This window comes from Sander vitreus, chromosome 15 (genome assembly GCF_031162955.1).
Source record: "Sander vitreus isolate 19-12246 chromosome 15, sanVit1, whole genome shotgun sequence".
NCBI classification, from domain to species: Eukaryota; Metazoa; Chordata; class Actinopteri; order Perciformes; family Percidae; genus Sander; species Sander vitreus.
The window spans coordinates 18,791,145-18,816,838 of NC_135869.1; the positions used below are offsets into that span (position 1 = coordinate 18,791,145).

The 25,694-nt window shown below is 42.7% G+C and overlaps 1 protein-coding gene across 1 annotated transcript; it reads right to left on the minus strand.

Annotated features, from left to right (window-relative positions):
- Positions 1 to 292: 292 nt before the first annotated feature.
- On the minus strand, positions 293 to 24,654 carry dnaaf5 (dynein axonemal assembly factor 5). The gene is made up of 13 exons (XM_078269660.1): positions 24,109 to 24,654; positions 23,379 to 23,563; positions 23,136 to 23,260; positions 22,767 to 22,890; positions 20,482 to 20,709; positions 19,888 to 20,112; positions 15,523 to 15,666; positions 13,883 to 14,051; positions 10,057 to 10,204; positions 7,084 to 7,234; positions 5,223 to 5,379; positions 4,744 to 4,935; positions 293 to 895 (listed from the first exon to the last, which is right to left on the minus strand). Exons 1-13 carry the CDS (start codon positions 24,644 to 24,646, stop codon positions 747 to 749), a joined length of 2,535 nt encoding a protein of 844 aa, XP_078125786.1. The 5' UTR covers positions 24,647 to 24,654; the 3' UTR covers positions 293 to 746.
- Between the last annotated feature and the right edge of the window lie 1,040 nt (positions 24,655 to 25,694).

Consider the following 25,694-nt stretch of genomic DNA (forward strand, 5'->3'; position numbering starts at 1 on the left):
TTTGAAATATATATATATATATATATATATATATATATATATATATATATATATATATATATATATGTAGGCCTATATATTTCGAATGCATCCGGCCAGAACATTCAAAATAAAAATTATAATTAGCCCATTGTGTTTAAATAGCCTACAGCTTATAGAGGTATAGAGGAAATGTGACCATAGGAGAAATATATAAAATGGTGGCTTCACTCCATGTTTAAAAGATTCAGATTTATTTAAAACACTCAATATTTAAGTTTTTTTTTTTTTTATAAACAAAAAAAAACGAAGAAAACCCCCAATACTTTTATTTTGAAGACAACAATCACATGACCAAGCTTATCTCAGACACAGCACCATCTGGAGGCAGAGGGGTGCTGGGAGTTTGGGTGCAGGCAGGAATGCACAAAGAATTTGTATTGAGTGTATCACTAAAAGCATTTAAACACAACCACAGGGCATCGTAAACATTCTCATAAAAACAAAAGGAACCAAAGGATAACAATAACAGGAATACATGCAACTGTTGTGACATATGGTGAAGGAGACATTCTGCATTAAAAGGCATTTTCAAATGTTCACCTAAAACTTGAAAGAAATCACTTGAAAGAAAAATCTACTTACCCACATGAGGGTCAAAACACTGCATGTAAGGCAAGTAGCTATTTAATGACTGAGTTTCATTTTAAGGGGAACAAGTCCTTAAGTGAAAAATGCGGCATCGTATTATTATACGATCATGTCACTCAGATGCGTGCTGTGGTCTCTGTGGGAATTGAGCTGATGTGCTGGAGCAGCTGGTCGCAGTAGAGAGGACTCCGCTGTTTGTTTCTCACTGCCTCTGCCTCCCTCTTCAGAAGTGCCGGGTGGACCGAGCTGCCTTTCTTCAGGACCTCTGGACACACAAACATACAAAACCAAAGACACAAGCCAGACAGGGGTCAGCACTCAGATCACTGTTTGCCCTCTTTCACTGAGATGAAAGAGGACACACTCAAATAAAAACAGAAATACTCAACAATCTGTAGTAATAATAAAAATCCTCCATGCCAAAGCAAAGTAGTTTTGACATTAAAAGCACACAAAATGGTATTGATCTTCTCATCTAACTCTCCAACAGAAAGCCAATAAGCCTTTTTACCAAGTCAAACTATTCCTTTAATCTTAATACTTTAGGGGAGAGTTAAGACCTACTTAAATCCATGCACTGAAGATTGTGATTTTCAGTGTGTCAAAGGGGTTGATGGTCTAATTATGCCTGCTCTGATGCCTTTCTATTATCCATATTGGTTTCAACAATCAAAGAAGAGTTTCTCTAAAATTCAAATTCAAGCACAATCAAACCCAAGTTCACTATGAATCTCAAATTAAGTTCTTAGTTTCTAACCTGGTACAGGCAGATCGACAAAGTCCAAAAGAAGTCAGAAAGCCAGCAGATGGCAGTGATGAACTACACTACATCAACTCTGCAACTCACAAACCGTATGCGCAGGTACCCTTTCCTTCCACTGGGAGGCGATAATCCTCTGTTCAAATATTTTCCTCCCACTGTTCCCACACCTTCTGCTGAGGTATATTCAATTTCTTGAATTGCAGTCAATGGGTAAATGCTTCAAAAACCACAATACGAAAGTGCTGTTCCAGTGGTGACACGCTGTCACTCTCGATCAGTTTGTTCATGTAAACTCATCATCTGATACCTGCCTTTAATCTTCAAGATGATGGAGGGGATTTTTAGCTTTTGTGTATACTGTACTCAGATGGGATGGAGCAGGGGTGGTGGGACTTTGAATTAAAGGAGAACAATGAGGACTTGTAAGAAGTGAGTTATACCCGTGCCAAGAGTCTGTGTGATTGAGCAGGTAGCAGCCGTGCTGTCATGATGGTGGGATTATCAGGGTGGAGGACTGAGAGAGTGAGAGAAGGAGGGCTGAGAGGGATGGGGGGGGGATGCTGTCTGTTATGCTGTCAGGACATGCTGCACACATCAAGCCACCTCAGAGATATGCGTTTGAAATCCAAGAAGCATAAGAATGGGATCAACTATTAAAAGGAACAAAGAGGAAGAAAGAGAACAAGGAGGAAAAGAAGAAAGCTTCAAACAGAGCCATGCATGACAGTGAGGAATGCTTCCACATTTGCGGTGCAGGCGGTTAGGGGTGCTGTCAGATACAGACGATCACTCAGCAACATCTGAGGTCATCTCATTTCACAAAGAAACTCTGGGCTGTCTACAAATCTACTGTACCTCATGGAGATCACAGTTTAAAGCACTGGTCTGCACACAATTACTATATTTCTATCTTTACACTGTATCGGGGCACACACTCTTTAAGGCTGATAAACTCCTTAAGGCTGATAAACCGTTTTAATTTATACAATTTCTGTTGTTAGTGATCCAACATTTTCAGACTTAAGAACGGCTGAACTTGAGAAATAACGATGAAATAACTTGCAATATTCTTTATTTCCATTATTGTCAAAAGAATCCCACAAAAAGATCAGAACCAACAATTTGTCTTTTTTTTTAACACTATTTGACTTACCTTGCCTGTTTGTAACTCTCAGACCCAAATCCATTTGTTCCCACTAAAGACGTACATTTAAAAAAAAAAAAAAAAGGGTCACAATATATATTTTTTGTTCTTAAAGGGTACCGCATTTCCTAAATCAGCTGGCACTATCGTTTTTAGCAAATGTTACTCAAACATGAGTAAATAGTGCATTTGTTGAGGACTTTTTTCAGCTATGAGTTTGGTGCTCTAGTGAGTAGTTACAGCAGCAGGACGGTGTATGTGGGATCAAATCCAATTAACTAAAGAGCCCAAGTTCATTGTAATGAAAGAACATGTCACCCAGTGCAACAGTACGGCTCATTGATGTGTTTTTGGATGACTATTGAGCTCTATGTCACAGAGGAATAAGATCCATCAGGCTTTGACATCAGACTAACAGACAATACATGCAAGGAGGATCAATTCAATGTTGGTTTTGGTCTTTTCATGGGATTTGTTGACAATAAGAAAAATATGAAATATCACAAGACATCCATTTATTAGTATCAGTTTTGGTGTGTAACTAACTGCCAGAGCATGAGTTAAATATAAATCATATCCAGCATGGGTTGAGGCAGCTAATACATTCTGATCCCTTTCATGTTTAAACTGGAACATACAGAATTACAATATCGTTTTTCAAAGCAAATCCTGAAAATACATATGCACAACAAAAATACAGACATACAGTATGTGGGCTAAGGCTGGTTCATAAAGTTGATTTACATCTGTTATTCTGCCTTCTGAAGTCAAGGTTACAGACATTTTGATAATCAATTGCAACAGCAAGAATGCTTGTTGTCATTGGAAGGCTTTCAAAAGCTGTCTTGCGGGGCTAGAACTCATGGTATGGAAGCTATTGCTGCATCTTGTGAGTGTGTGAATGCCTTCTCCTCTAGCCGTATGAAGACAAGAGATCCTGTAGAGAGGCCTCTCTGTGCTGGCTGAGGCATCTGGGCTCACCTGTGGCTTTCCAAAAATAATGACAGCTAACAGCCATGCGAGTGGGAGAGAGTTAAAGTCCAGAGGAGCTGAGCCTCGGTTACACACTTCAGAAAAAGCCACTCAGACTTTCCACTCATCCATCAATAAAAAACAGCCGTGAAACTACAGGTCTGTCACAGAAAACACTGGGTATGAGAGAAGGAAGGTAGACGGGCAGATACAAGAGGAAGGGATTAAGTGGGAAAGTGAGAAGGACAGATGTGGAAAGATGGCGAAGGGAACGGGAGGTCCCCATGTGGTTGTCATTAGCGGTTCTGTGTTAGGAGGAAGATCCTGGATGGAGATTTGCCACACAAACAGCCCAGTCTACACCAGGTGTACTGGCAAGGGAGTTATACAGATATTAGGGTTCAAATAGTAACCTGTGAAGTGTCTCTCTCAGGTGGGTGCTTATCCATATGTGGATCTTGCGTTTCACTCTTGAGGGCCACCTACAGCTCAGCCCCTATGGGCTTGCTTTGACAGGAGGAATTGCTTGAGCTGCTTTTAGTGATAAATTGTGTGGAAAAGAAGAATAACAGAAAGCTTTTGAAATAAAGGACAGGGGGGAATCTGCTGGCAGCGTGCCAGGCAATAGTCTGGTGTTTGATAGAGGATACCCCGGATTCCTCTCATCCTTCTGCGAGTGTCTCAGACACAGCAGGCTGGTCTGCAGATCATCACGGCTAAACTCTGCTTTCATCGTCACCCCACATTCACCATCATCATCTTTACTATCTGTATCAGCTGAACATGTTTATCAGATAATCACGGTCATAAGGTCCATATCACATAATCATTTCAAGTCATATACAGTATATGTATATGTTTCATATTTTGTATCGCATAATTTAATCCCTCCTCATTCTTATCAGCACTGGTATCAAGGACTGTCAACAACGCATTAAAGGCCAAGTAGAAAAAAGTTAGCTTTTTTTCCCCCATCAAGAGTTATGGTTATGATTAATAGTCTAGACTCATAAAGAGTTGAGGGAAAAGCTATTGCACATTCCACACAGAGTAAATCTTTAAACTCTAATATTTGTGCTCACTTTTCTAAGATCCAGACTACTTAATCATTTTTGCACCCAGCATTATAAGGTCATGTGCATATCCTCCTCCTAAGCCCTCACCATCAACTACCCATCAACACTCCATCCTCATCTTTGAGGTTGCAGGTTCAAAACCCCCCACCCAGTCTCACCGAGAACTTGGTCCTGCACCGAGCTGTCGGGGTCATCCAGGTGCAGGAGGAGCTGCTGGAAGAGGAGCTGCAGATGAGGAGCAAAGAGCTCAGGGTTATAGTTTTTGGTCAGACTGGATAGCCACAGCCCGAGGGCCTGCAGGGCGACGCTGCGCACCTCCTCACTGCTGTCGTCCAAACGCTTCAGCAGCACTGTGGAGAAAAGACACCCCCACACACAATAAATAGATTACAGACAAACAAATTTCAACAATTTTAGATGTTGAGTGGGTTAGCTGCTTTTAGTTTTTATTTTCATTATAATCATTGTTTTGCCAATTTCAGGATACATTTTCTATTGCCACATTTCCCCCAAATGTTTCCCTCATTGTGACATGCAATTATACAGAATTAATTGCAAAGTGTACATGTACATTTCAGCATGCAGTGTGACAAAATTTTGTACATTCATTTTTTGTGTGTGTGTGTTCTTCATCTACCAGGGTAGATCTTGTTAAGGGCCTCAGGGTGCAGACTGGTTCCTATGAGTCGGAGTATGGCGGACAGAGAACGACAAGCCAGCAGTCTGCCCATCTGAGAGTCCTCTTCCAGGGCTGACAACACCTGGGGACTCAGTTTCTCCTCCAGACACAGCAGCTGCACTCAGGAAATGCACAGACCAGCATACAAATCCATTAAATGTTATATGACAAGATCCAAGTCTGCCTATATGTATAATACAACTCAAACCGACTAAAGAAGACACTCAAGTTAAAAATGTAATTAATTTAAAATTACAACACAAACATACCTTTTTTTGTTAAGTTTCTCATGTGATTTTCACAATAGTCAAGAATCCTCTATTAGAAGTCATGAACCTGCAACTTACTGAAGTGACTGCTTTGAGGCTGCATAGTCAGGACCACTTACTTTAATTTTCAAAACCCTGTCTAAAATGTGCACTTCCAGTTGATTTACACCAGTTAGTTATCAACAATGAGAACTAGGAAAGACAAGGCTGTTTAGTGAAGGTGACAAAAGAACAGTTTCTACAATTTTCTTCGACTATCTGTGTTGTGTTTTGTACCAAAGTGAAATATCACCTGAAGCATGCCAGATTCACATCAGATCTGGATCAGTTTGTACAGACACATGGGCCTGGAGCCCAACTTTAGAAGTACAGTGAAGACGTTGTTTTCATCACACCAGCAGATGAGAAACAGAGGAAATGGACAAACAAGGTGAGGCTGAGCGAGCAGACCCACAGGCCAAGAGGTAATGGCTAAAACCTCTGTTACTCCGTCTGTTTGCTATTGAAACCGTGCAGGCGAAACAGTAAAAAAAAGGGAGTGAGGGGAGCAGGAGGGAATGAGACAAAGAGGAGGAAAATTTGGCAGGGAAGTAATCCAGCATTACATCAGTGACAATCTGAGGGTGCCAAGTGTAACTAGAGCTGCTAATTGTTTTCACAGGGAATAGTGAGGAAACAATGTCCCTCAAATGTAAGGCTGTTTGATTTGCTGTGGAAATACAAACATAACCTTCTATTGTTATACTTATCAGGATATTTTGTTTATTTCATCTCTACTGTAACCTAATTTTGAACCCAAACTCAGAGTAACACGTACCTGTTTAGTCACCACTTTTCCAGATTTTCTATTCTTGTGAGGACATTTGGGTGCCATTACATAGTTTGATCACACACTTACACCCACGCACTCACATTGTCCCCCAGCTGTTTGCTTTGCCTTGTAGTTAAAGACGTGTGACTAGAAGAGGTGTGTGTGCCGGTTTCAACTGGTCACTCTGCACACACAAGTGCAAACACAGCCAGATGCGCGTGTATTTGTGAGCACACATACTGCAACTGGGCACATGCTCTGACAGGCAGGTGCAAGGGCATGTCTCGGTGATAGTTCCTACGTACAACAAGAGCCCAAAACAGTGGAAGCATTGTTCCTAAGGGACAAAGGTATGTGAACTCGTTTGCCCCCATGTACACCTGCTACCTTCCATGGCCAACTCTTCCCCAGCCAAAGGGAGAAAGATAGCAGATTTTATATTTTCCTAAATGGCCAAGTGGGACCGTCTATTTTGATGTGAAATGGACAAAACAGAGAGTTTCAAGTAAATTTCAACTCCAGGTAGATTAAAAGAATGCACTACCACATCTTTTCCTTTATATCTGAGTCAATAAAAAGTGTTTCTGCAGATTGGAGATCAGGAGTACGTACTACTGGAGACCTTTTATATCCGGTGTTTGCTTCCAATGCTTATGGGTCACTTTGCACAGGTGGAAATAGATGTAACCCCAGTGTGTCATATGTGCCTTTACAGCATGTACTGTATGTGTGGGTGTACCTGTCCAGGTGTAATGGACCCTCCATGCAGCAGGGCCAGCAGACAGCTGAGGGCTGAGGTGCGGACGGCAGCAGCAGTACGGCCTGCACGCCACACCAGGTTAGGAAGCAAGATGTCACACAGGAACGTCTCTGACTCATCACGGAAATGCCTGGAAAGGCACAGAAAAAAAAAAATGGAGACAGAACAGGACCAGAGAAAGATTTATATTGCTTCATGAAGAAGGCCATTGGCAAGTGCCCATTATGTGGACAAGTGAATAATGATGGCTGCAACACAATGGCTATACTACAGTAATTTCCCCACATAACATCAGGGTGTCTTCCTTTCCCTTCTCCCTCTCTTTTCCACTCTGGCTTAGGCCTTCTGACAGCTTCTCACACACTACCAGAGTCTGCACTGTACTTTTGCTCCAAACCAACTCCACCAGCTCTGGTAGATGCCTCTAGCCTCTGGCTGTTTAGCGGGTGTCACAACAAACTTGTCATGACATTTGATAAAATGTGCTGTAATGTTTCAGCACCAGTAGGGGGAGACTGTGCGCCACTAATACAGCCAGGACTATGTACTATTGCTGTTAGCTCAGTCTATTCATCTTGACATGTGTTGAAAGCTCATCATGAATGACGGCAAGAGATGGAAAGACATTTTCCACATAGCAGGGATGATATCCAAAGGAAAAGAAGAGTGGGACTTTACCTTTGACTTGTATGTCTGTGCACACACAGTAACACATTTCCACACTGGAGCTGTCTGTGCGTGTGTTGGTCACAAAGCAACTGTAGAGCAAACAACAATCTCTACCAGCACAACACAGCAGAACATTTACAGCTGAAATTTAAACTACATACTAAACTTTTACGAATTTCTGTTGTCCATGAAAATATCCACATTATTATAGTGATGACGTCTTAAAACTTATTAAAGAATCTACCAATACGTTAAGAAGAATTCTCGTTTCAGGGTAATTTCTGACACATGCACAATTGGATCTGCTTCCTTTTGTCTTGTTACTGACAGGCCATATAGACATTTTAAGGGAAACTTCATTCGGGATAAGAGGAAGATATCACTCCACTAGCAGTTGTTTTTCTTTGAAAGCTGAAATTAAGACTAAAGACAGATGCATTTTGCAGTTCACACATGCATGAAAGCACACACTTATCTCCCTTGGAAGTGGTGCATGATTTTTGCCTGCCACATCCAGGGGAAAGAGGATGAACTTTAATTTCTTACACATCACCTTCTACTTAGATTTCACATCCAGCTTTTTAATCACAGCACACAAATCCACATGAAACAAAGACATTATGTGTGTGTGTGTGTGTGTGTGTGTGTGTGTGTGTGTGTGTGTGTGTGTGTAGATGAAAGACTTGGGCACACACTTTCCCTTTCTGCTTGTTCTATAGCGGATCTGTCATTATGTCATTTTGGTTGTAGAACAAAAAGATGAGGTTTCTCTATGCCTATCATTGTCCTCTTGATGACATATAGTGTGTGTGTGTGTGTGTGTGTGTGTGTGTGTGTGTGTGTGTGTGTGTGTGTGTGTGTGTGAGATGGGGGGGCGCTACAAACTGCTGAGCAAAGATCAGGCCATAAATCATGAATGTAGGGATAAGATGAGTATGAATGGAAATATTATGGCAGACCGCACAGCCCCACATACTGTAAGTTAAGCATTTGTTTGAAACCTTTTGAAGGTGTAACATGATTTCTGTCTCCTGATGGTCCTGTGATTACCGGAGATATAGCTGAGGAATGAGAGAAGCAGTTAGCAGCACAGGTGGCCGAGCTGGGAGTGGGGAAGAGACAGAGGCTCCTTTTGTTTAATACACACATTTATGGATAAAATAATCTGATGAAGGCTGAAAGCAAAGTTCCAATTTCCATATTTTTGGCAAAGGTGGCAGAATGTTTTGGTTAAAGAACACTTCCTGCTGTTTATGCAACATTTTTTACTGACAAGGATATTATTTTGTCTTATATTCTTTATACTGCTGCCAGGCTCATGCCAAAAACGATCCCTCCTATTAACCAATAGAAACACCTACCAACCCTTATGGACCTTTTGGCTGCAGGGTTAGGGTTAGTTACACGCTGCACAGATGTCTCCATGGCAACCCCATGGACAAGGTTTGTCTTTCTGATCGACAGCAGCAGCTGCTATGATCGCTGGGACCCAAAGAGGGCCTCAAGTTTAATGCATTCCCTCAGATTAGAGCTCTGAGCCCAGCCTGAAGGCCGCACAGCTGAGGGCTCGGAACGAACCCCGGAGGGTGGGGGGGGGGGGAGACGGACGGACAAACCCACAAACAGGAGCTCCTCTCTGGGTGTCAGACATCCCTCCTATCCTTCCTAATTCATTAGTCAATAACCATTCAAAGGTGTTATTAAATCACAGAGGAGTGATTCAGATATCATTTGCCTTCTCCAGGCATGCTGCTAAGTGAATAACTAATTTGAATTAGTCTAATTGATACTCCCAAAGAGACAATGTTAACTCAAAAGGGACTCCTTACAGTCTATTTGATGAGTTTGTTTGTAATGTGCTTTATAATTTCTGAAGTATGATGGACTGCGTCATGCCTGAAATATACCCCTATCATCTATCATATGACCCTGCCTGAATCAACCGCAAGTCCTGAAGAAGCTGATGGGTTTACAATGACCTCATGAAAATAACACAATTCTGTTTGTATGTCTAATTATGGTCCCTTGTGGGCGTGGCACTAATTTGCAGGTTAATGTGAGGTTAAGTCTAAAAATATGAGCTGTGCTAATAACGATGACTGGGAAAACTCAGGCTAGACAATGCCAAACCGCTAAAGCTCAATGTAACGTCATGCAGTGATGAAATACAGGAATAGGTACCTGCAATATACCTGTTGTGTGTGTGTCTTTGTTTCATAAGATAACTTGCTCTGTGTCTGTATCATAGTATGTCGTGACGTGCATAGTATGTGCCCCTCTCACCCCTTGGAATCCAGTGTGTTGGATGCATCCAGTAGCAACTTAGCAAGCATTGTGAAGATGCTCATCCTCATCTCTAGGTCTCTGTCCGATTGAAGGCAGCTGCATAGCAGAGGCATCAACTGGCTCACAAACTCCCCAATCACTGGACCTATAACACACAGTTTTGCATTACTACTACGCAGTTTTTTTGGCAATGTGTATCTTTATTGGACAATTTACAGAACATACAGTAGAGATGATCGCAAACAGGGGCAGAAAAGGGGGAATGACGTGCAACAAACGTCCCCGGCCTGAACTGAACCAGGAACATTGCAGTAATATGGCATGGGTCTTAACCACAAGGCCACCAGATGCCCCTATTACTGCAATATAATAATATGAACTTAATGTGTTCAAAGCTATCTTCAGTGTCACCTCAGCAGTGCTTGAACCTAAACTCTTTGTTTAAAGTCTTCCTAACTATGCCACCTTACTGGGTCAACAGTCAAATGACTTAAATGAATTTGGTAACCACTCATTTTCAGCCTAACTACTAAATACTAATCCTATCCTTAAAGACTCAAGTGTTCCCTTTTCAGAGCGAAGACACTTTCATTTATGCATTTTCTTAATTCTTCTTTGTCCAGAACAACTGTCAAATCCTAAACAAGAAAAAGGCCCACACAGACTTAAGACTTTTTTATGTTTAGCACTGACCAGAGGGCTTATTGAGACCTCAAGGGACTGGTGAGACAGTGACACAGAGCTCAGAGGAAATGAGACATAAAAAAGGTCTTTGTGTGACAGAGCGTTTCTATACAAGTGTCTATTAAAAGGAAAAATGAGAAACTTACAAGTATTCCCAGTTATACTCATACCCACACACACCCTCCAACAGTCTGACTGCATGTTTACAGACCTATATATAGTAATCTGTGTGTGTGTAATGAGTGATAAGTCTACTGTTTGGACTCTGAATTGTGCAGACATGAGAGGAGACAGAGGAAATCCTGAGACTGCCCTAGGGTGGTGGTCAATGTCATAAAGAGAACAGAAAAACAGAGACCTATTTTATCTGACGGGAATGTGTGAATCAAAGGTTGCGTCGTTTAACCAGAGGTGTTGGAGGAGACGTCTGCAGGTCGCCGCACACCGACTACAGATATGACAAGGCTGTGATAGGACATTTCCCTACACTAACAGAGACACACATAGACAAACACACCTCATTACTGCTAAGAGAAACTATCAGCATGCATCCTGTCCTTGAGCAAGGCACTAAACCCCAGACATAGAGAAACAGAGAGAGGGACATTTCTCCAGTCTACACACAATGGATCAAACATTCTCACATGAGGTGAAGAACAAAAGACTGTGAGGAGGATATGAAAGAGCAATAATTATTCTTGTCTCCAACAAACACAGATGGAGTGTGTGAGGAGCTGATGAGCAAGCAAAATGACCAATTCTCAGTTGTCAAATTATCTACCGTCAATTGTTTAGCAGAGGGCCGATTTCCATGAATCATGTGCATATCTTCGACGGAGCATTAGGGCCACATCAAGGGGAAAAGAATTAAGGAGGAAGATTTATTTATTTTATTTTGCATTTCAAGAATAAAGTCGAAATGGCGAGAACTAAGTCTAAATGGCGAGAATAAAGTCAACATGACGAGAATAAAGTTGAACTACCATTTCGAGAATAATGTCGAAATGTCGAGATTAAAGTTGAAATGACGAGAATAAAGTCAACTTCTTTATCACTTAATGACATTAGAGGGACTGTCCGCCATGCCAGCTGCCATGTAGGCAGCATCATAGATAGGCTATGGGTTACACCCTTGGAGTGCCGCGCTCGCCTGAGCCTCACTCCTTCAGGATCAAACAAGTTGATCAATTGTCTTATTGTGTCTTGTGATACAACATATCCTCTCTGTATTGTGTGTATGTGTAACCATGGATACCCTTGCATCTGTCCATTACAAGCTATTTCAGTTTGCAGGAATATGGCCACCTCTTCCAAGTTTGTGTGGTTTCTCCTTCTTAACAGACGAAATTTTCGGCACAATCTCTTCAAAGTTAATACTTATCACCATACTGTGTTTATGCGCTAAAAGAGAAATAATTTCCTTGTTATTAAAACCGATTCTGAAGTATAATTTCACGAGTTCATATAGGCCTTCACAAGGCATTTTGTAGAAGACTATAGGTAAAGCTAGTAGTTTGGTTTAGGCTATTCGCAAAAGTCTGACTTGATTTTTTTTTGTTTTTTTCTCGACATGTCGACTTTATTCTCGAAATGGTATTTCAACTTTATTCTCGAAATGCTAAATAAATAAAAAATCTTCCTCCTTATTTTTTTTCCCTTGATGTTGCCCTAATGCTCCGTCGTACACATCAAACCAAGCAGCCACACGCATTCTATTCGCTGCCCATAATGAAGTCCTTGGGTCCTATTAAAAGACCAAAGATCACATCTAAGGGAAGCTTAGAGCAGTATTCAACATGTGCAAATAAAACACACACACACACACACACACACACACACACACACACACACACACACACACACAGCTTCAAAGTAGCCTTGATCCAGGGGAAGGTCAAGAGCAGGCGGCTGTGGTGCCGTTTGATGTAGTGACCTGCATGGGGATCACTGAGTGGACCGAGAATGGACTGGTCAGTTAGCCGTGGGAGTGTGTGTGAGAGTCTGTGTGTGTGTGTGTGTGTGTGTGTGTGTGTGTGTGTGTGTGGGGGGGGATTAGAGGGATACCCAGTTGCCCAGTCAATTAGAAAGACAGTGGAGGGAGGAAGAAAGAGATGGAGATGAAAGAGTGGCACATGGAGGTGCTGATGACGGAGGATTATATGGTATAGAGGGAGGTAACGGGAAGTCTCAGTACCAAAGACAGGGTCACAGCTTTTTAACCCAGTGCCGTACGCACACACATGCACAAAGAGAGAGACAGGGATTTACAAAAGTCAGTAAGCCAACTGGTGCTAATGACAGCCCTGTTTTTTTTTCTGTGCGAGTGTATCTGACCATGAACCTCTGATTGGGTAACAGAAAAAAATTCTTCCACTGTGTCTTGCTCATTCCACGGAGACGCTCATTGATGGGCATCCATCTTGGACAACAACAATGGAACTGCACGCATCCATTGGGACTTCAAGCAATAAATCATACACATTTTAACCTTAAATATTTCATCATTTAACAGCTCTCATATCCATCAAGTGGTGCTGACAATTGCTCCCACCACCATTGACACATACAATATATGTCCATATATCTCTCAGGAGCGTGGGACTATATGAAAACATGGCTGAGGAGTACGCTTTTTGCTGCTTCCATGAGTGTGGGTACTAGAAAATGATATATCCGGACACATTACAAACAATTTCAATAAACTATCTGGATTCTTTGTACTTGAGAGAGTTTGTGCTGCTGTTTTGACAGCTGCTGGTTTTGATGTGCTGCCTCGATGATGGATCATGTGTGAACAGGACAAACAGCTTGACGTTTAAAATATGATGTAACATGTGTCTGAACAAGTTGAGGAAAGAATGGCTTCACAAACCACACCATGAAGTAATGTTTAATAAAACATGATCAAGATTATATAGTCTTACCGACGTGCTAAGGTGAAATGGACCCAAAGAGCATGTTCAGACAGAGCATGTTCAGACTGATGACTGATGTCGTGATTTTCAGGTATTTTGACAGGCCAATTTCTCAAAACCTTACTGTATATTTTTGACCATTACAGTGCCTCTATACGTGGAAAATTCAGCACCTGCTGTATAATTTGGCAATGTCTTGTGCATATTCAGGCTTCACTTCTCACCTGATTGTATGACTATGATATGCAGTTGAAGTCTCTGTGGGGAGTAACTGGACCAGGTGTTGACAGAGGCAGACAGCCAGTCCAGCAGCTGGCCCATATGTTGTCTATAGAGCTCCATCACTGAATCCAGGCCCTGCACCTTACACAAGAATTGTACACTCTCCAAGGCCTGTGGGAGAGAGGGATAGGAGGAACAAAATTATGTCAACACATTTTTGCAATCTTAACGTAAAATCATAAAGGTTTTAGAGAAAAAAAGACAAAGAGACACAAAAGATGTTGTGGAAGAAGAGCAGAGGGCATTGTGTTCCAAGATCAGAAATCACAGCTGTTTTCTTGTAATTTTCGGAATTCTTTTGGGTCACTCTCACACGGGAGGCTCAAAACAATCATGTGAAACCATGGGAAGAACAACACTGCAGACATGAAAAGGTTTTACACAAAACCACACAACCCGACAGATACACAGGATGTCACAAAAGACACACACACACACACACACACACACACACACACACACACACACACACACACACACACACACACACACACACACACACACACACACACACACACACACACACACACACACACACACACACACACACACACACACACACACACACACACACGAGATAGGAGAGTAAATAATTAGCTGACTCTTTAGGGCACTTCATAGTTCCCTTCATAGTCCCTCAGGGATGGACAGGGACAGAGACAATATCTGAATCACAGATCGGCCCTTTCTGAAAAGAGCTAGACAACCCTGAGCTGTCCACTGATGGGAAAGATGTGCCCCTTTTCTGGGAAAACAAGTCCTGCTTTTCCTCTGGGTCCGGGAATGCCCAAGGCCATTCTCACCCTCCCTCTCTTTTTCTTAATTCATTCCTTCTCTAACACTGCTCCCTGTCTGAACATAAACCGATGCATTGCAGACAGACATAAACACACACACGCACACACACACGCACACACACACTGGTGTCCCATGTGGTGTCTGGTAAGCATCGCTGCCAGTCCCTTCCCGCTCCTCTCCCTGTCATTAGCCTCCAACGGCGACGAGCAGTAAGGCGACGTTCTAGCCTCAGTTGGCTTCACTTGTCACTGTTCTTGTTTGTCCCTTTGCATTTGTGGCTGACCACAACATGAAAGCTTGTTACTTGCATATTACTTGGCTGTTGAGGCCCGAGGAGGCGTCATGGAGCCACAAATAGGACTGGGCAGATGACACACACCTGCTAAGAAACACAACTCATCGCTCTCTATCTGTTTTTTCCTCCATTTCTGTCGGTCTGTCTTTTTCTCCACCTTTCACCCACCTCCTTTCACCCAGTTCTGGATTTAAAGTTCCACTCCAAAGGTGCAATTTCAGCTCCCCTGTCTAAGTGGGTAATTATACAGTTGGCCATGCCCACTTTGAACTTGTACAAATGCTGACATTCCTCAAATAGCTCTCTTGCTTCATAAAACCTGCTTACCTTTCTAATAAAAAAGGATAGAAAACTAAAATTGGGGTAAAAAAGGTGCCATGTCAAAGTAGAATTGAAGAATTACACAGGCAAGGTGATATGCTTCCTCTACATGGAACAAAGTGAAAACAAAGATGCAGACAGGATTGCATCTACCAACTGTTTTCTCACCTTTTCACTGAGATGTGGCTCGGTGGAGAGGCTCTGGACAGTGACCAGCACCTGCAGCAGCTGCAGGCTGACTGAGCGGTGGTCTGACTCACACTGACGCAGCAGCACATCCACGCAGGCCAACAACTGCTCCAAGTACACAACCTGGGAAAGAGGGAGAAGTATTATAAGATTGTCTTGTCTGGTTTCGAGCAGATGTGAGTGCTGTGAGAAGTATTTGCCTTGACTGTTTGCTCGGTCTATCAATGAAGCCCACTGCACATCAAGTCTTCTCAATCTCCCTTTTCTGCTCTTCCACAGCACAGCATCACAAAAAAACCCTCACAGTCTCTTATTTTACACAAAAGATAACTGAGTGAACAACAAGATACAAAAACTCAGAGTGAGAACTTTCCATCTCCAGACATGAATGTGTGTGAGATTGCTGTCACTTGTCAGCCACTGGTGTGGTGAGCTCATGTTTAGACAAAGAACTGCAGCTCAGGCTAATTTCTATGCTATCACTGGGATCATGGCCTCTTTTCCTGTTTTCTCGCAGCCTGTCATTAGGGCTGGATAGGAACAGGGGGAGATGGAAGGTAAGATATGTGTGTGTGTGTGTGTGTGTGTGTGTGTGTGTGTGTGTGTGTGTGTGTGTGTGTGTGTGAGAAAGAGAGTGTGTTTTTTTGTATGTGGAGGGTTGAGCTGGTAAAGTGCCCTCTGGGTGTTTACTTTGGTCAGGTGATGAGGAGTTGGGTGGTGAGGGGGACTCAAGTGTGTGTGTGAGCAAGAAATACTCAATGCAACCTCCACATATGCTCCCTTACTCAAAACACACACCCACTCACTGACCTTTGACTAACAAATACCAGAGTTCTATCACTAGGGGGCGTACTATCTTTTCATAATAGCTATTACATAGTAGCTATTGTGCAGCATAGCTTGGCATTAATGTAGAAAGAAAAACAGGTGTTAAGCCAAGAAAAGATCCTCAGTGTTAAAAAAAAAAAAAAAAAAAACAGGAATTGTGAGGAGGAAAGCGAGCTAAGGGACTTCCAGTCTGCGAGGCACATGTGCAAATGTTTTTATTTTGCAATTGAGTGTTGAGCACACACTGGAAAAAAAGCTTATTATGCATATCTTGAGTCCAGGGTGTTAGTTAAGTGTGTAAACACATTTTTTCTGAGACTAAACATCCATGCAAGCCCTGAACAACCATAACTTGCTCTCATTTCTTCAGCTGCCTAGACTCAAAACAGCTTACCCATTGCACTGTACACTCATATGAATGTGTTCACACAGTCATTGATGGGGGAAATCCCTGCCTATGGCCAAGCCATTTGCTGGCACTTAAACAATGCAGGAGCTCCAAGAAGGTAGTAGTGGAAATAACGTGACAAACAGTGGCAGACACACACATTAGCGTACACATACACAGACACGCATATTATACATGCACAGAAAACAACCATTAGGGCTGGACAAGAGAGAAAGAGGGAGAGCGGAAAAAGTGGTGCAGTGTAATGACTAGGTGGACACCTGGAGCCAGGCGAGATACACCTGGTTTCATTGGCCTGGGCACGCTCCCGGGGGCTCGTTACAGTGCATGTACGCATCTGTCCACCACTGGATACATCAATTACACACACGACTCCACTTTAAGAAGCCATAAGCCAGGCAATGGATTCCTATCCAGTGGGGAGCCCACCCCCAACAGCTACTGATGTTGCTATGGCAACAGGAAAACAAACACAGGCGGTGCATGGGATGCCGACCCCTCGCAGTCAGGTAAAGTTTGCTATGCTGCCTTTCTTCTCCTCTCTTCATCTGTCGTTCAGTGGAGCAGTGAGCAATATGCAGCTGTCATTCATGACAAAGGGCAGGCATGCAGGAGACACGCTGATGTATGGCAGTATGTATGTGTATTCAGCAGAATACTGGTCGTTGTGACACGTGCAAAAGTTTCTCCATGCACAGACAAGATGAAAAGACACAGAGCCTACTTTTCCACCCGCTCTCCTGCTGATCTGTTCCTCAAGGCTACTGTAGGTCAGATACGTTTTACAGAGTTTCACCAAGACAGCATATTCACTGTTAACAAGCCTGGTTGTAAATATGCTTGCTAATTCACTGTCAGGCCCCCTCTTTATACTCTAGCCCTGCAGATATTGTGATGCCCCCGTCACCATGGCAAACCACAACACAGCGACGCTCAGCTGATGTAAAGTGTGTGTGTGTGTGTGTGTGTGTGTGTGAGATGTTAGGGGTTTGTTAGTCCTCTGTGGAATACCCCTTTAAAATGAATCCCATATGCGATTCATAAGCAAACACCACCATATATAAACTACACAACCTCAGAACACGATGGCTTCTCTAACCACTGGCTCGCCTTTCATTTTCCCTCAAACCCTTGACATCATCTTCAATTTATGACCAATATTTTTATTTTTCACCAAGCATGTCATTTATTTTTGTACGCCGCCTTTTTCCCCCTTCTGAAATAAAGAAAAGAAAACAGGGACTTGAAAGAGTTGATGAGATTAAGTTGCGCAGAAATATCATATATCACTTTCCAAATCTTCATCTTGTTCCCCAAACTCCCCATGGAGCCCTGCCGTTCCCCCTGCCTCTGTTCACTTTGAAGATGATTTATACTTCATTTCTTAACAGGCCTCATTTTGTCAAAGTCAAACTTCACTTTATCTTCCTTTCTGCCTTTGGTTCATGTGCAACATAACTCTGTCAAGTTGGATCCAAACGCACATATCTTATACGTTTTTAAGATGCTACGCCCATATCGTTTGTGTGTCAGCAGGTAATTAAACCATTATCAAGTACATAAGGATCTAAGGGCTAACCAACACTTCAAACTGAGCAACTGTGAGGTAAGGGAGTGCACAATATTCTGGGTCAGCATTTCAGTACAGCACAAAGAGGGAGAGAGGGATGCAGGTGCTCCTGTCTCCAGTGGTGTTATTTACAGCTACACAGTGATCCGGCCCTGCTCCCTGCGATGAACCCTGCCTGTTGTCGAAGAATGTTGCAGGTGCTTTGTCTGGTTGAGCTATTGGATCACAACGCTCTATGCTTTGCCGTCAGAAACACAGACAGAAAGAATGACAGAGGCAGATAGATGGAGAAACAGACAGAGAGGAAGCAGAGGTCTGCCTCCATCTGTGCGACGTGTGACCACTGTCCCGTCCTGTTAGTCCTCTCCCTGGTTGACCCCGCCGGATAGCCACCAGGGCAGACAAAAGGGGGGTCAACTTCCCTGCCATTTATCACCGTCCTTGACCAGGCAGGCTTTGAAATTTCAGGGATTCTTTTAATGCCGTGGATGAACCGCAGTCTGGTGCCGAGACCTTACACATGGCTATAACATTTTTTTTTTTTAAACGCTGCCTCGTCTGCTCAGAGAGGGTCAGAACAGTCATGCAGGGGTCAAGTGAAATTAGTAGATTTTTGTTATTATTATCCCAGGAAATTCTTGCAGGCCTCACTGGGAGGGGGGTGGGGTCATGGGTATAGGTGAGTCAGTAGTGCGGCAAGATCAGAAAATAGCTCTCTGTTATTTTGATTCTGAAAGGGAAACATATTTGGTGCAAGAGAAAAGGAAGTGGGGAAGAGTCTGTTTCGGACTTGATTGGATTTTTCCACTGGCAGACTGTTTGCAGAGAAACTAAAAAAACATTTGTAATAATTGCTGAGATTTGTAAAAAGATATGTGCAACGTTGTGGGAGCACATTTCACAGTCGTTTTGATCAGAAACTTGTAATGTTAGATTTGAAAAACACCATGTGGCCACACTGTCACTATAGCAGTGTCAGCAGTTTAGAGAATTACTCAACAGCGAACCCACTGAACTCATTGCGTACAGTAGTGCTATTGAAAACTCTTGAAGGCTCTTCAACTAAAGCCCTTTCAAAAGATGTGGCATCTTATCACGAAACCCATTTCCATAAGGGACAAATAATATACAACAAATATACAGTATGACTGCTGCACTGTCACTGCCAAAAATAAGAGTGTAAATGTACACAGGAAGAGTAGAAAGAAAATGACCTCTTAAGACACTGCCAAGATCACTTAACAAGACTGGGAAAGAAAAACAGCTGGTGCACACAGATCGGGGGGGGGGGCAACCTATGAGTGCAGAGAAAACTTGGGAAACCGGGCATCAAAACAAGTCTGACTTTAATGTGTTAACATTTTCAACCGGCAACTCAGCTACTCAGTTAGCAACAGAAGAAGGATGTGGCGGTGTAGAGCGTGTGAATGGGGAAGTTTGACACACACACACACACACACAGAAAGAGCAGTCATTCTCAGGTAAATAAGTTAAAAACAGGTCAACCACAATCAAACCCAAGTTTCTCTCTGCTGACCTGTTGATATTCCTGACAGACGTCGGGCTGGGTCAGTGTGTTGGCGATCTGTTCGAGATGTGGTTTTAGGAGGGCTTTGGAGCAGCCTCCCAGCACTGCAGTCAGCACCATGAGGGGGGCCCACGGGTGAGAGGAAAAGGAGGGGGTTCTCACATGATCCAGCAGCAGCTTGAGGAAGACGACAGGGGGGACAAAGGTCCCCAACAGTTTAGCAGCTGCCAGGCACTAGATGTTGGTACAGAGAGAGAGAGAGAGGAAGCGGGTGAAGAGAGACACAGAGGCATGAGGGAGCGTAAAGGAGGACGAGAACCACAGGAAGTCCTTTTTTTAATCTCCCACACATCAATGATCTACAGAATCCTTCTATGTAAACAGGAGCATCCCAAGTCCTTGAGCCCTGCTCGGCCCAGTCTAAAGCTCAACAGATGTGTCCTGGAATGATTCTGTCTGGTAGTGACTTATCACAAAACAATTCTATTGGATCTGTGCAGAGATCATGCATTACTAAATGCCAGACCTGATCCAAAAAAGGAAAAACAGTATGATGTATAACATCCTGATGATCAGATGAGTAGCTCTCTCACTGGGACTCACATTGCTGACCACGTCCCGCTCCGTGTCGGTGCAGGCCTGTCGGAGGGTGGCCAGGAGAGGCTGCAGATGCTGGGTGCTGTAGTCCTCAGCGTGGAGCAGCAGCACGGAGAGCAGCTGAGAGGTCCTGACCCGTGTGGGCACCAGCCAGTCGGTTATGTCGTGGGTAATGGCCGTCACCAGCCTACCCAGGTTTCTCACCACAAGCTCTCTGCAGCCCAGCCCTGGACGCTCCACTGGAGGAGAGAATGAAGAACATTAATCTGTTCATGCTCTTCTACCGTTAGATATCAGTTTTTGAAAAATTCATTATCTGTCAGTCTGTGATCAGTTAGTAAATTACTTTTTCATTTCCAGAATGACTTTGAACTCTTTGATCTCCAAGAGATACCCAAGTTGTTGATTTTCAATAAAAGGCATCTGAACGACATATAGATATAGCCAGTAAGCACCTAGCACCTTGTTTATGACAGTGTGTGGTCTATTTATCTAACTTTTATGAGTGTTCAGATAGTTTACGACAATATAAATTCCACAAGTTCTAAGAAACAGGATTTACAGAACAATAAATATCACTGATTCACAGATTTTCAAATGTCTGCCGACTGACGTGCAACTTATCACATATTTTACCTATAACCTTTTACGATTAAGATTTCCCCACTAGGGACTTGTAGGAGCAAGTAAAACAAATTCTCAAATAGCCCTCCACATTTAAAGTCTAGCAACCCTCACTTCCTCCTCCTCTCTCTCTATTTCTCTGGCCCATCTTATTCTTCTTCTCCTCTAGACACACTAATGAGCGAGGAAGAGAGGACTAAGGGAAGACAGAGATAAATCAGAGAAAAACACCAGGACAAGACAAAACAAGCCCCTTTCTGGTTGTCTCTATATTGTCTGACTGTGACCTCTTCACACTGGGAAGCCCAGCAGAGTTATGATGGCAAGAAGGAGAAAGACGGTGAGGGTGAGAGAGCCTCTTCCTTTCCGTCCCTGTCCCCAGGCAGAGCCTGTATTCATCCATATTGTCACATGTGTAGCTGTAGGACACATATAGGATCTTTTAACAAAATGCAAAGCCTAGGAACTGTACCCCTGACACACACAGACACACACACTAAGCTGGGCCCTATAGGCAAGCCAATGTGACAATGTTCAGGGTCACTCATTCCCGGCCCCGAGGCAGACACCTATCTTTCCAAGCCAGTGTCTACCCTGAAAACTAAGATGTCATACACAACATCCCTTTACTGTATGTTATAACTATGGACAGCTGTAATAAACAGTGATGATTTAATGCAACATATAAAGAGATTATATTTATTATTATTATTTATAAGCTTTTATTATACATGGTGAGAGACCAGTGAAGCCAATGTACCAGCAGGAAATATTCCTCTATTGTAGACACTGGAATTCAGACACCATTCCTTAGACTTCTCCCAGATCAGTCCTTCAATAAGATAATCTTACAGGATGTCAGGAAGTCTGAGCTAATAGCCTAATAGGGGTGCACGATTCAGGAAATTCGATTCGACATTGATTTTCAGCCTCAAGATTCGATTAAAAAACGATTCTCGATTCAAAAAACGATTCACAGTATGTAAATGTGGTTACTTTCCCCATATGATTGCAGTAGACATACAATTAAAAAAAAATAATAATAATAATAATAATTAAAAAAAGAAATTGGGAATTCTTTGAATACATTTTGAATCGGGATTCAAATGTGAATCGATTTTTTTGCACACCCCTATAGCCTAAGCTTTAGATGGATATCAAGGATTTTCCTGCCAAGTTTATTTCACCAGGAAAACATCAGGGGTGTCTCTAGACAGTTAAGTCCTTTCATCGCTGCTTTGTTGAAAAATATCAATAATGAATGCTAATAAGAGCTTTGTGTGGCTGTAGTAATATTATCTCTCTAAGCTACCACCCAATCCTGCACTCTCTAAACTCTCCTACACAGATACTGTATGTGTGTCACAGCTCCACATGTTGTTCCTCAACAGCCAGGAACAGCCCTGACTTTTGTAGGATGTGTTGCTCAGGTTAGAACGTTACATTTTGAAGCCCCTCTGCTTCAAACTTACACATTAAATAAAATGACTCAAACAATGATTCTCTTTAAAACTATGCATCTTCCAATCAGTTAGTTATTAGCAAATTAAATGGGATGCTGATGATGATTGATGCCAGAAACTCACACAGCATATTAATAAGATTTCTCTGACCCCGTTGATAGTTTGATAACCAGACCTGGTCGAATAAACCATGCTGTCTGTGACTGACCTCCTGGTGGGTAGAAGGGAGGTGGGGTGAGGAGGAAAGTTCATCTTGTCCTTGATTTCGTCCTCATTCTCCTTCTCCCACTGGGCGCCTACTTGCTTCCATAAATCAGCTGCTAGAAGTCTGCAGAAGGGTAAACACAGATCATCGTCCCGATCATCAGCGTTGTCACTGCCGTCAATTATATGCAATGCATTTTACATATATGTTGTAATGTAGACATTAATGTGATGTTTCCTTTCAACATTAAAATCTTTTGTGAGATATTTGTAAAATATTAGTATACAAACCAGAAGAATATACATGACCTGTTGTGTTACACTGTATTATAAAGCAAAAAATAAAGTATGACAAATGTCCACTTTTACCTTATTTCCGAGATCTCGTCAGTGATACCGCTCAGCAGGAGTGGGATGAGTTTGTGGAAATAAGAGTATCTGTCTCTCATGTGAAGTAGCCAATCACCAACGACTGCAGTCACAGCTTTTCTCACCTGGAACAAAAGAGAGCAAGATAGAGAAAGCAGAATTGAGCACGAATAACTTCATAAGCAGTACATATAATGGCACACAGTGGGACTTGTAACACTGCTTAGTTGCTTTAAACTGAACCTGTGGTGAGTCGTCAAACAGTCTCTGTGCCAGGTGAGAGAGCACGTCATCCACGTTTTTCCCAGTGCCATGCTGAATGACAGCCCCGGTGGCTTCGATGACAGACACTCGTACCCGGGAGTGTTGATGAGAAATAGTCTGCATGAGAGGCTTGACCAGACTCTCAGCCTGCAGGTGAAAGTGCTCTGAAGAGAAAGAGATGAAATGCATTTCAGTCCATTCAATTCTGTTGAAAAATCACTATTGAGATATGAGACTGGACATATGCTGGGATAGACATTTGTAATGGGTGACAATGGGTTAAAATGTGATTGATGCAAAGGTTAGGAAACGCTATGCACACAAAAAAGCTAGATTCATCGATACTATTTGTTAGTTGCAGGCAGCCCTCGTTGAGACAGGCAAGTAAATGGAATTTGGTACGTTACTGGTTGACGAGAAGCAATTCTATTGTTTCAGAAATTAGTAGCTGAAATGAAACGTCCTCGATATGTATTTGAGCCACTCAATACAACTGTAGAGGTGGGCCAGGCAACTCTCTCTCTCTCTCTCTCTCTCTCTCTCTCTCTCTCTCTCTCTCGAGAGAGAGAGAGAGAGAGAGAGAGAGAGAGAGAGAGAGAGAGAGAGAGAGAGAGAGAGAGCGCTTTTCTGTCGCACACACGTCTGCGTGCCTAGAAACCATGGCAACAACAACAGACTCCATTTCAACAACAAAGCATTGTTCACCAACCTGGCATACACTTTGCAAAGTTTACGGTGCATTTGCAGCTTTCTCTTCTGACATCTGGGAAAGGGTCGACGATGGTTCTCTGCAGTATGTTGATCATTTCGGTCAGATAAGGCGCTAAATGCTTCCCGCATACCTCCACCGTCAGAGTCAACATCTCCACGGCCGACAGTCGAAGCTCCTCCGCCGGCTCCAGGATCTCTTTCTCCCCGAGCCTCTGAGCCAGACATGGCATGAGATAGAGCAGCGACTCCTCCGGTTTGGGGACACAGCGAATAAACTCTGTTATCATCGTTATCGCGGTTTCTCTGCATCTTTCCATCGGGTCTGACAGACATTTGAGGAGAGGCTTGAGGAGGACAGAGAAAACCTCCTGTAAAACGCTGCTGGAAAGTCCTTTATCTACAGTCTCTCTCTTGATTAGCTCAAGAGCTCTCTTTCTTGTCGCCTTGTTGTCTTCGTTTAGACAGTTTAAATGTCGAGCGAGTCCTCTTAAAACTTCAGAGACAGCATGCTCGTCTCCAGCCGCCATCGCTGCCATCTTGACTGTCGTTATGACAACATGCAGCACGACAAAACAAACGGCTGCTTTACGATAGCTTCCGATTCAAAATCTCAAACTTTATTCGCATTCACAACATTTTTCTCCTGTATCAATTTTAAATGTTCCCATTTGTGTTGCTGCTGAGTACAAATACACACCCTTTAGGATTATTTTGGTGATTTCTCATAAAGCAGACTTATCCTCAGTGACATCGAAAAAAGGTTGGATTACCAATTAGGCAAAGGCCATTTGTTTATAATAATTTGATTGGCATTACCCTTAAAATAATTTAATATGCACCACTAAAGCAGGATATTCAGCTGAAATAAAGGACTTTAAGGCATATCCTGGTGCCCACAGCAATTTTTTTTTGGGGGGGTGGCCATTTCTCCCTGTAACTGTGGCAAACATGATCATACATTTCTAACCCCACCTTTATCCCCAAAGAGTGTATATTATTCATGTGCAGTGATAAATAAAATGTACGTTAACACTGAATGAGTATTTAATATTGTTTGATATGTGTATCGTTAGTCTTTTGTAAAACCAAACCTATGGAGGTTTGGTGGTGTAACAATTGTGCTTAATATATGGTACCCCTAAAATCACATGTTGCCTCCACCACTGGCTCCAAGTTCAGTGATATTGCACAGTATACAGTAGCCATAATCTATTAACACGACAGCACTTGTCAGGGTTGGTCCATTGACATTAAAATAGTGATTGAATCTGTGCTTTAGGTTGAATGCACACATACACACACACACACACACACACACACACACACACACACACACACACACACACACACACACACACACACACACACACACACACACACACACACACACACACACACACATATATGCCGGCTCGACGCACACACCAGCACACAAGTAAACATCAGGCCACTTACGTTATTTGCACTACAAAGAGTGTATATATTTGTTATTTATTTTTGGTATAGTGCTTAACAAGCATAATTTAATTTTGCCCAGTTGTGGCCTGTTGAGGTGTTGTGTTATTTGTATTGATCCACTATATA

Bases quoted from the DNA above. Each gene is read 5' to 3' on its own strand.
- dnaaf5 (XM_078269660.1), bottom strand. From the start codon at position 24,646: ATGGCAGCGATGGCGGCTGGAGACGAGCATGCTGTCTCTGAAGTTTTA. The intron at 22,891-23,135 runs GTAAAAGTGGAC...ACCCTTCTGCAG, and splicing joins GACGAGATCTCGGAAATAAG to ACTTCTAGCAGCTGATTTAT. The intron at 896-4,743 runs GTGAGACTGGGT...TTGTGTGTCCAG, and splicing joins GGTGCAGGACCAAGTTCTCG to AGGTCCTGAAGAAAGGCAGC.